General features: G+C 44.3%; 1 protein-coding gene across 1 annotated transcript; it reads right to left on the bottom strand.

Annotated features, from left to right (window-relative positions):
• Positions 1 to 219: 219 nt before the first annotated feature.
• On the bottom strand, positions 220 to 5,426 carry LOC139202789 (ubiquitin-conjugating enzyme E2 Q2-like; the record flags this gene model as incomplete). Its single annotated transcript, XM_070832405.1, has 6 exons — positions 4,741 to 5,426; positions 4,222 to 4,326; positions 1,894 to 2,016; positions 1,521 to 1,574; positions 999 to 1,139; positions 220 to 386 (listed from the first exon to the last, which is right to left on the bottom strand). Coding segments are annotated over exons 1-6 (749 nt in total), but the record flags the coding sequence as incomplete, so codon positions are not given.
• Between the last annotated feature and the right edge of the window lie 6,868 nt (positions 5,427 to 12,294).

Genomic DNA, 12,294 nt, shown 5'->3' with positions numbered 1-12,294 from the left:
TTTGTTATGCTGCTGTGAAAAAAAAGTGTCAGAATGGTGTTGGTAAAGCCTTCAGGAGACACTGACAAACAGGGTGGAGTAATCTACAGAAGAGCCACCACAGGGTGGAGCTGGCTTCATGAGCGTGAGACTAAAATGTTCCTCTGATCGTGTTAACATTGCTATGCTAAATGTTCACCAGTGCTCATGAACCGTCACATCCAGAGAGCTGATTGTTACTCTGTGTGAGGGTGGGTAGGGATGTGTGCTAGTGCCCAGGTGGAGTCAGGCGCAACCCTTTGGCACAGGTGTGTGTGCATACCTGTCTTGTAACTCTGAGACCTGTAGATTTCTCTAAGCTCCTTCATCAGGCGGTCAGAGGCTTGAACTGAACCAGACACAGCTCCCTGCAAAATACAACACAACAACTAGAGCCGTAATGACAAAGAAGCCAATGCTCTGAAATTCACTGTCACCTGTACTTTACTTGGGCCAACGAGAAAGCTTTACTCTCCAACACGCCAGCATTAATACCAGCACACTCGAGAGTATCTCACTGATCCTCCTCAAAAGATTCAGAAACATGTAAATCAAGTTCATGAAACACCACTAGCTCCATACTTAAGATATCACTGTATTTTGGACACGTTTCTGGTACCAAGAAAGCCTCACAGCTGAGCAGCTAACTGCACAGGACGATGAGCCAGCTGAGAGTCTTACCCAGAAGAAAAACTGATCTTCATACATGTTGGTGAGGGGAAGATGGTAAGATATATGTGAATATGAGCTGTCTTCACCTTCAGAAACACACTCCCTACTGTCAGACGAATGCATGAATGTCTCACCAATTCTCCCCCACTTCATTCACAAAGGAATCTGATGCAATGAGCTTACACTGTATAAATTCCTTAGTTAAATTCTGAATTCAATTAAGTCAGGTCTTAGATTAAATATGGTAATTGATCAAATATGGCCATGATCTCCTTAGCACAAATGTACTTCAGTGAATAAAGACTTACATTCAAGTGGTCCTGCCTCTGGTTCTTTCTGATCTTCTCCAAGATGGCCAGATTCTCCTTCTCAATCCCATCGTCCTCAGATTTCTTCCCATCCACAGGCTCCTCCTCTTTCATTTCATAGTGGTCCAGATCCTCGATGTCCTGTTGGTTCACGTTAGATCATTTAGACATTTTTAATGTTTCCTGGTTCTCCAGTTATGCATGCAACATGAAAACTGCTCAGGGAGTGCCAAGTCAAGAGAAGTGAGCCCACTGCCAAAATTTCCTAGAACAACACAGAAAACATCAACTATTAACTTGGTAATATCCAGAGTGGGTCCATCCTAATCAGATCAAATCTAAAGACAACCATCACGTGTAACTTCAAACATACTTTCAAACCACAGACCAGTCCATCATGCACTACATTCCTATCTCACATAATGGGTGATTAAGATGGGAGGAAAATACACCCGTGTTTCATTACTGAGCATCCAGCACGGCCTCCCAATGCAGCACAACAGGTGTTTGATGACAACTTACCTCTCCCATCTCCTCCTCCTCCTCTTCTTCAGACGTGACCTCCTCTGTCCCATGCTGTGGATAAACACACCACAGACAGGGCATCAAGGCAGGCTGAATAAAGTGGTCTCTGTATTTTACATCCAGTGCAACCACCTACTACTGACCATGAATACCGGTAGAACTCGCTGACAGTCTCTGAGAACGTCATACATTCACCTACACCTCAGTAATGCAGGCTGCCTTTACAATACCGCGAGAGAGTGGTTTGAAGAGCCTAATTAAACATCCTGACTTAAATATGCATGGCATATTCCTTAAAAATGGTCAAACAGTGGACGCGCCATTTCATGCCACAAGACGTGTCTGACAGGAGCGAATGGGGCAGCCTTGCCTTTCGGTCTTGTCCCACAGGGCCTGCAGGCAGCGGCTGGTCCAGCATTTCCACATCTGGATGTTGGGGAAGGTTGTACAGCCGACAAAGGTCACAGATGAGTTTTTTCAACTGCTGCAAAAGCTAGAAGAGACAAACCACATTGTAAATGCAGCTCCACAGTGATGGCACATGGCACACGTGATAGAGACAAAGCTATCACCGGAATCAATAGCAGATTTTTTAAAATACATACGTGTATGTATATATATATATATATTTATTTATTTATTTCTGAAAGGATATCTTTAAAAGATTATGTTTTTAATATCACAGACTGTGTTGTGCGAGACCAAATACAATGAACAATCAGACTATTCAGCACGCAGGGCAGGGCATTCAGACTACACCTGTGGATTACTGTGAAAACTGGAAACCTATCACTGCAGCAATAAAGCTGAGCCAATCAGTCACATGACTTCCATTTAAGGATTTAAACATAAAACACTTCTTGTAGTGGCATAGCAAATAAATGCAGGAACACTGACAGAGTTTGTAAAGACAGTTAGACAGCAGCTGCCAGTAGCTTGTGCGTTCTGCATTTAAACTGGTGCAGTTCAGATACAGGGTAGCACTAACATATCTGTGCAGCAACTCAAACATAGACTGATCTTATATCCACAGGGGGCCACGGTTTGGCCCTCACCTCACACACAATGATGTATTCTTTACCTGAATGATCACTACTTTATGGTGCAAACAGAAACCTCCTCTTCTATCCAAAAAAGCTGACAGCACTTCTATAAAAAGCTTATTGTGTCCTACAAATAGAGCAGCACGAATAAGTAGGCTAACAGAGCTCCGCATGTCACACCACACGTTGGTACCCGTCACAGACACCTTGAATTCAAAGGTTGTCCCAGTGATCTGCTGACATGAAAACTTGCCTGTCTAAACTAATACCATCATATGGGGCACAAGTAAGACCCCACTGACGTCAGACATGATGTTTACTGGTGCTTTAAAACTCTGGGGCAGCCGCTGCATGAAGACAGGCCCAGTATTTAAGTCAGACCTCCAGTAGAAACTTAAATTTACCTGCAGCAGAAAATTCCCCTCTGACTGACTAATGTAGACTGCCATGCAATGCTTTATGGGTGGGATAAGTTACTTGACAGAAGATAAAAATTGCAACGCAGCAGTGACACTTGCTGTGGAAGATCGCCACATTTAATATCACTGTCGACTCAGCAGTTTAGTTAAATGAACACGATCAGAACGCCGATTCTGACGAGTCAGATGGAGTCGTCGGCTGGTTTCTCTGTGGCAGCTCCTTTGAGTGCTCCTGAGCACCTGGCTCAGCAAACACATCACTGAAGTCGCCGGTAAACACCAAAGTGCTCAGACAAACACAGCAGAGACTCATCCTAAAGTGGGTTCCTGTCCAGTGGGATCATGGTATAAACTGGAGATAAATACTTTGGAGATACATCCATCCTGCTACCGTAAGCTGGGATGAGTCATGAATGAGTGCCACCACTTTCAAGTCTCTTCACACCATTGTGCGCCCAGCGGATAGTTTCTCCAGCAACCATCCCAGTAGCAGCACCAACCCACAGCCCACAACAGAACCCACAGGTGGCGTCATTAATGACCTCTGTGTGTCCGTCTATGAAACACCACATAAAATAACTCTAACCCCATCATTGGTAACTGAGCCGGATGACTGGTTGAGCCGGGGAAAACCAGGCTAACATTCATACCTGATGAATGAAGTCAGTCTTAATATATATGCAACAGAAAGGCTTCATTAGACTAGTCTCACCTAAGTCTGATGTACAAAAAATATGTCATCTAAAACTCTAGTATAAATTTCAGTAGTAACTCAAGTGGGTATTCAACACTTAAATAATATTTGGCACAGTCAATCAAAGCAATGGAGGAGCCAACAGACTATTAAGCAGTCCCGATCATGTGCCTGTCTCTGATGAAGCTTGGCTGGCTGCTGTTCTGTCACAACAACGCAAAGAAAAATGCTCCAGCTGAGAGGCAGCCTGGTCACTACTGGGTTAGCCAAATGCGATGTAGCTTTCCACTCAAATCATCTGCTCAGAGTTTATTTCTGTTAAGTGGACTGCTGCACCACATCATAATGCCAATGTGTCTCAGGGTTAGAGAAAGTCCACACTACAACTCCCACAAAACCTGTGATGTGTGTTCAGGAATCACTTTTACAGTCTGCTCATAGTTGACATGTTCACTGTGAATAAGAAGATGGTCAGCAGACTCTCAGTGTACTGACACCACTGCGTTTTCCTCAATGACACACAGTGAAGGAAGGATAACTACCAGGGTGCTGCCCTTCCTCACATCCTCCAACCTCTCCAAGACTTGGGCCAAGCTGGGGTCATCAGAGTCCACAAACCATATCGGAGGCGTAGACGGATAGGACTCCTACAGACAGAGAAACACAGCACAAAGCACACAGATTCATTAGTTCACCGGACCTCCATGCTCAGGTGTAGCAGGGTCACAGTCAGTAACCAAACAGCTAGATAACTCACTAAATAATAACGTGTGTTTAGGGCTGACGACGTTAGCTTCCACAGTGCAGCGTTAGCCCACAGCTAGGCTAGCTCTTCCTTGCGGTTTAATGTGGGACTGTCAGAAGAACAACCCTCAACAGTAACCCAGGCCTGGCTCATGACACACAAACCCCGTCCCACTCAGCACCCGGCTGTGGGTGGGTTAAAGTTGCCCTAACCCTGTCCTGATACCCGGCAATTAAAGTTAACCAGCTAACTTTAGCCCGCTAACGACCAACCCGGGAAGTGATTAAAGCCCGGCACTGGTACTCCTGACGCTTACCGTTATGTTACAGTGGATAATTAGCAGCTTTTCCCCGGTGACATTAAACTGGCAGCTCAGCTCATCAGGCTTCCAGTCAATGATCCTGAAGCGTTCGTGGTTTGGGTCAAAAATGGACTCCAAAAACTTCAGTTCGGCCTTCAGCCCCGAAACCGACATCTTCCACGCATCTCCGGCTGGGCCGCTGGGGGAGAAGTCGGGACTTAGCCTTCAGCTAACCAAAGCCACAACGCAAACTTCAGTACAAATTGTTTTTTTTAAGTGGCGAAGAGATGACAGACTGCTCCAGCAGATGTACCTGGATGCCCGCGCCAGATATAAAAGGCTTCCGGTCAAATTTCAGCGTCCCCGGACAGATTTGCTGATGAACGAGCTAACGTTAGCTAGCTACCACTTAGCATGAGAAAACAGCGCAGCGCTGGGCCAGGTGCTAGCTGAGCTAGCCGTTAGCGAGCTCGTCCGTTGTTGTTGTCTTTCCGTCTATTGTTGTTGTCCGCCTCCGATAACAACTGATTACGGCGGTGGCGCTGCCCCGTGGCCACCTGTTCACAGTCCCCTCCGACGGTCCCGTACCGGCTACTTCACCGGGCAGCGATCATACCATTTCCGCGACGTGAACTTAGATCCCGCGGAGGGGACAGGGTTTTTCATCCCGGTGTGCGGCTGGAGCTGGCCTCTGTGGGGTTTAAAGATGGCGTCCAGCAGCCTCCCCGCTCCCGCATAATCCCAGCATTCAGCGCGGCTCCGGCTCATTCCGGGGAAGTTTACAGGAGGGCACCTTCCAGTCCCACAGCTGTGAATCAACTATATAATATGGTTTAAACTAGTCTGTGATGGAAAAGAGCCACTGTCCCGAACCATTTAAACTGGCTCTGTCCACGGAATCATTTGGTAGCCCACCACAGAGATGGTAGAAGTCACTTAGATTTTGTTTCCATGGAAACGATGGTTGATACAGAGTGGGTCACAGAGTTGGACCTACTTCATATTTTGACTCAGCATTACTGTTCTATAAAATCAGGAGCACAGTCAAACATAGACAACTCTAAAATGTGTTTACTAGAATATAGATTAAACCTGCAGGCCAGCAAAGAGGCACTTTTCTGCGTGGCGTCATGTTCTTCCCATGTGGGTTCTCTTTGGTACTCCAAGATCCTTAATTGGTGACTCAATTTTCCCGTAGGTATGATTACAAACATGGAAACCGTGAACAGCGTACCTGCGTTTACTCCATAGAAACTATGAACAGTGTACCTGTTTTACCTCCTCCCCTGTTTTTACTCCACAGAAACCGTGAACGGTGTACCTGTTTTTCCTCTTCCCGTTTTTACCCCATAGAAACCATGCAGTGTACCTGTTTTTACCCCACAGAAACTGTGAACAGTGTACCTGTTTTTCCTCTTCCCGTTTTTACCCCATAGAAACCATGCAGTGTACCTGTTTTTACCCCACAGAAACTGTGAACAGTGTACCTGTTTTTCCTCCTCCCCAGTTTTTACCCCATAGAAACCATGAACAGTGTACCTGTTTTTCTCCTCTCCTGTTTTTACTCCATATAAACCATGAACAGTGTACCTGTGTTCAGGTGATGTCTGTAGTAGTACCTGATGCCCACCAGGAGGTGGTGTTGGCTCAGGACAGCTGGGGTTAGAGGATGGTGAGTTTCTGAAAGCACACTCTTGTTGGTCCTGCCCTCTACATAGTGGTGGTTACTGTGTACTTATAGGCTGTGTGAATGCGTCCTCTCCATATTATAATTACACAACATAAGTTTGATGGTTGAGCAAATGCCAAAAGTGTCTAGATTATTTGCATGTTTGTCTGGAGGCTACTCTTCGATCGCTGCCTGTAGAAAAATTTTATTTTGGGAATGTTTTGGCTTCCAGGTTGAGACACAGACATGTTCAATGCTACGAAGAGGGCAAAAGCCTTCAGGAAGCACTTATTCTGGTTTTTTAATTCAATTAGAAAGATAGTGTGGGTTTCAGGGAGCACAACAAACCCCAACAAACAAACTCTAAAAGCCTTTCCCATTGTTATCAGGGCAGATTTGGCCCAGAATAGTGCTGTGCTGTCGCCTCTAATTATGCTATCATGACGTCTCCCTTTCAACAGGGATGACCTCTTTTTTATTTGGACCCATCAGAATTAGTATTCAGTGATAGGCAGTGGAGGACGCAGGCAACTCACTCCAACATCACTGGTACAAGGTCAGTGTTTATCAGTATTTATTTAGTCATATGTTGTACCTCTGACTTGTCATGACTCACATTTGGTAGACTGAGCAGAGTAAAGCAAATGTAGCTTAGTAACCATTGTATTAGGGTTAAGTTGGTAACCACAGCACTCTCAGTTTGAGGGTTCAGTGTTGCGGACCATCGTATCGGCTTACCGTTAAACCCATAAACGAAAAGGACGAGGGTGGTTGACCCTGTCATTTAAACCCGTGCTTGCCACTGGGGGTGTGTACGGAGCTTCGGCTGCAGGCCCAGCTTAGTGTGGCCAGGGATTGCCCTGACCTCTGCTGGGGGTCACATCGAGGGCGTTTCTGCCCACATTTGTCTACATATGTGAGCTTACAAATTCTTAAATTCACCATGTACAATTTTGCATCAGTGTGCAATAAAGTGTAACGATGTACCTGGACACAGCGAGTGTGCAGTGAGGTCAGGGGCTTTGTTAATGTAATGCCTCCTCAGAAAAGGTCAAGGTTCCATTCTAGAAAACATTCAAATTCATTACGGGTGGGGCTGGGCAGAAAGAGATGGAGGTGGTGTTAAATCAACAAGCATAGATGTCCAAAGCACAAACTTGGCTACACTTTGTTGTTCTGACCCATTCTTTGTGTTTGTTCTAATCTGCACTAGTGGCTGTGTGTGTTTTTTTTGTCGAATTGTGCACTGAATAATGAGATTGAAAAGTCGGGGTACTGACCATATCATGATCAGTAATTCATTCAGGCTAGAAACAAGGGTTTGAATAATTATGGAATTATGGTTGAAAGGGCGTCAACAATAAGAAATAAGAAAACACCACAACACAACAACAACAAGAGCTGAACGTAATAATAAGCTTAAAAAGATCCTTCTTGATAAAAAAAGTGATTTTAACATGAGCCTGTTTATGACTCAGACAAACATTTCTCTTCATATCTAATGGTCATGTCCATCATTTATAGAAATAAAATTTATAAGTATTTAAGGGTTACTTTCTCAGCCTTTCATACACTCTCAGCACTTCCTCCTGGTCGCCTCTCTTCATTTAAATGCTGCTAATCTGTGCTACCAGAGTTCACATTTCACTAGCAGGTCAAATCAGTGAGCGTACATTTGTGTTGGTGTGCCGTGACACCTCTCTAATTCTTATTAAGGAGACTGGTCCCCATACATGTGTCCACTGTTGGGATATCATGTGATAGACAGCTGCTGTGTAACATCCCACCACAAGCAAAGAAGTTTCCTCCCTCAACAGCAGACAGCCACTGAGAGATGGACTTTGTGCATATCCCTCCTCTGTATAAATTAGATCCCACCAGAAAACAGAAAATATTCTGTATGAGGTTCCTTATTGATTGTACCTCGGTATTATATCCATCTCACTCATGTGGAGGACATGGAAATGAAGGGGAGCAGATGGACACTGAGAAATGGATTGGAGACCTCAATGCTGGAGTTAAGTTTCATATATTGTAGTCTGTGAGGGTGTATTAAATCTCCAGGGCAGGGCATCTCTTAAGGGATGTCTCAAAGCCTGTCAAGGGTCAGAACAAACCAAAACAGATGTGTTAGCTTGAATGCTGATTGTCTTTTCAGCCTTGTTTTATGATTGAGCAGCTGACGTGTAGTTTGTCACAGCGTGCCTGTGTGTGTGCTCTAATAAAGAGGCAGATTGCTGTTGTCCTCTGTGATTTATCCTGCTCCTTTGCCCTCTATCTGCACTAGACGAAGAGTTAATTAAAATCCTGCCATGTCTCCTCATTCCATCCCAGACAGCAGGAGCAAATCATCTCCCACCATTTACAACCTTTACTAATTATTTTTGAACACTGAAGTCAAAATGGGCAGCATGAAGGCTCTACATACCTTCTTCTTCCAGCTTGAACTTAAATCTCATAATAGGATGTAGCATGTATTCTTTTCATTGTCCCTTATGTAGTGGATACAAATGCACAGATTGTTGTGTGTGAAGAAGCAGTAACCCTAACCTAATTGAACTTTAACCTGTCTGGCTTGTCCATGTACAAGACTAACATAGAATTAATTGTACAGATTCACAGACGAGTGTTTTGTGTCAGCTCATTAGTGCACTAACTCCAACTCATAGCGTTAGTAAGGACAAGTGTTAAGGCTGTGGTGTTAAACTCACATCTGGTAGGGATGTGGAGGTATGTTGGACATGTTTAGCTTTAGATATCTGAAGCCAGTTTGTCAGAGGTGACCCAGGAGGAGAGATGCTGAGTCCTCACGGGGAACAGTGAGCTCACCAGCAGAGACAAAGGCTGACATCCAGGACACAGAGCCCTCGTAGTGGCTGTAGCATGTGTCCTTCGGGGGTCAGTTCATTTAATGAGAATCTTCATGTCTCACACCCACGGCTGATGCTCAATTTACACTGCACAGTGCATCAGTAACGCCTTCCTGTGTGCTTTAAATGGTTACACTGTGAGGAGTGAGGACACACAAGGGTCCAGTAAACCAAAATGTGTTGCTTTTCCTTGAGACCAAAACATTAAGGCAGTAAAATTAGATCCACTCACAGCTGTACCCGAGTCTGTGCATGGTCCAGTAAATGTGAGTGCCTTATTTTGTCAGGGTAACAAGCATTTTTTTTTACCTTAGGGAAAACCACAGCACATTTCTGTATAGTGGAACAATGACACTCTGCTATGTTTAAAATCTTTCATCAGTCGATCCAACAGCCGCAATGTCTGCAATATTAATAATATATGATGTGCATCTGTGTTAAAGCCTTGGTCTTAAACATCTTAAAATATTGACATGAACTGAACACACAAACTATGAAGTAAAGCCCAATACCACCTGTTGCAGTCTTCTTTTATTGTCTACAGTCCTCATGGCAGGAGTGATTAGACATGTGAGTAGCACTGATTAACATCTTGGGAAATCGCCCCCTGGAAGATCATGATAGGTTATCTCAAGACCCTGCAAGAGCACTGGCTAGAAAACAGAAAAAACAGAAAACAAACTGAAATACTGTACATGACACGATAAGCGAAAAGGATTTATGGACAAACCTGAACAATAGAAATCATCCACGTACCTGTGAAACTCAGGACAAAACCGTGTTCAGTCACAGACAGGAAGATTCAACACATGGCCTTGATAACAGAGTCATGTTGTTCTTGCCATGAATTAAAAGATAAATGAACAGATTAGATGTATTGTGGAGTAGGTAGACAGCATATTATATCAATTGGTTTTATACACATTTCACATCAGTGTCTTCCGAAACATAATTACATTAAAGCAGCACTTGTCAGTTCCATGGTTCTTAGTCGACTTAAGTGTCTCTCCAATGAGCCCACAGAGGGCCATTAGTCTCAAACAGCACTGAATAAAGAGCAAATGTCACCTTGAACTGTACTGGCATCGCCAGAAGTGTCTCAGCAGTCTTTTTACTTCTTTCTGAACAAAGTGAAAGCTCTAGATGGAGGCGTGTACAGGTGAGACAGTAACAGACAAGCTGATAGAAGCAGCTACCAACTTTAATAATGTCACTTTCTATAACATACAAAGCATGAATCCATATTACACACACTGATCTATACAGTAAAGGTTCGGCTAGGGGCAAACAGGAGCTTCACTGTAAAATGACATTATCAAAGCATGAGAGGGCGCAAAATTGCTTGATGGCAGTCCTAATATCTAAAGTCATGTATTTTTTATAAGTTTTGCAGCGTAATGGATAAATGGACTGTGTTGTCCCAATCTAATTGGATAAGGGTTATCTGTGGGGCATCACTGCTCAGTGGGATCTGTTGTTCCTCATGTGGTCTAACCAAGTAAACTGCTGCCTAATCACATTCAAGTCAAAGTCTATTTACTTTCTGGGGCACTGCTGCTCTGGCAAGAGGCAAAATGAGCTGGTGGAAAGGGGTCTCGTAAATGAGTGTACCATAGCAAACCTATCCGTCCTAATGGTAATACAGTTTACAGGGCCAGTGAGAGACCCTGACAGGCTGACAATGGGGGAAGGAGGCCCAGCTTAAATCAATTAGCTAAGAGGACAAATATCGTCTAAATCATACCCTGCCTGGCCCTGGGCAACAGGCCTGAAATGGAAGGCACATGCAGGCAGGGAGGAGCACTTAGCCCTGGCCAGAGTTATGATTGAGGTGCTGACAGCGTAGCATACACTCGCTGTATCAACTAGCTCACAGCAGTGCCGGCACCGAAAGTTGAACCGGAGATCAAACTTTGAATAAATAATTTATTTCATCAATTAAGACACCGTGCATTTCTGCTGCGTTCAGTGAGTGTCCTACAGGCCATCCTCTAAACCTTGTGACATGGTGAAACCCAACCAGAGGTTTATAGTTTTCATCAGGACAATGTGTAAGACCTCAGTGTGCTTCAAACAGAAATCCTCCTCTAATAATCCGACAGTCTTTACTTGATGATTGGCCTGCTGGGTGGAAGTGTGAAAGTACAGTAGGCAAGTCCTCTTGTGACTGTTTGAGCTTGACATAGCCAACGAATCCTGCTGCTTGATTCTCTAACTTTCTTTCTCAGGACAACTGTAACAGAGAAACAAGACAATCTGGAAAGTGTCTAACGGTCTGCTGTCTCGTCCTGTGGGTGTGGGTGGGTGAGGAGAACAGGGAGGGATTTCCCACCATGAGAAAAGCTGGGGACATATGGTGGCTGTGCTGAGAAGCTGTATGTGGCAGATAACATTTTCCACCTACGAATGTGATCACAGGGTAGACTTCGAGAAGGAGAGGGTCTCAAGGGGAGCAACATACCATCTGGAATTCTGCGAGCTGTGACACATCCAATTTCCCTCCGCCTGTGGACTCGTCAGTGACCTCTCTGCAGTCCTGTCGTCACACCTGACAAGACCCACTGTTCAGACAGGTCCAGTTACTCTCTACAGTAGAGCAGATTAAACTTTAGATAAAACAGTGAGCCACTTCTGCAACTATCCAAGGAAAAAAGACAATGTGTGGATGCACATTTATGTCCTGTTTGTGTACTGTATATAAAGACAGAAAACTGTGATTGCTATGGTTATTATAAGCCTGACATCATGCTAAACTTTTCATCTGGATGTCCTTCACATCAGCTACCATGCTGTCAGTAAAATGTAATTCATTTTAAGATTAGCAGTCCAGACTAAATTATGCAACGGTGGGATTACAACACACACATAATCAAGCCAAGGACGTTACCCTAACCTCATTCTCCAGGCTGATGCCAAGAAAAAGCTCTTTCATTCATAGCATCAGGTAGCGTGATCGTTAAGCTCGGAGGAGAAGTCATAAGTCATATTTTATGGCAGGAGGATTTCTATCTAATGAATTATTGAGCTTTC

This window comes from Pempheris klunzingeri, chromosome 1, assembly GCF_042242105.1.
Source record: "Pempheris klunzingeri isolate RE-2024b chromosome 1, fPemKlu1.hap1, whole genome shotgun sequence".
Lineage (NCBI taxonomy): Eukaryota > Metazoa > Chordata > Actinopteri > Acropomatiformes > Pempheridae > Pempheris > Pempheris klunzingeri.
This window is presented reverse-complemented; position numbering and strand designations above follow the sequence as displayed.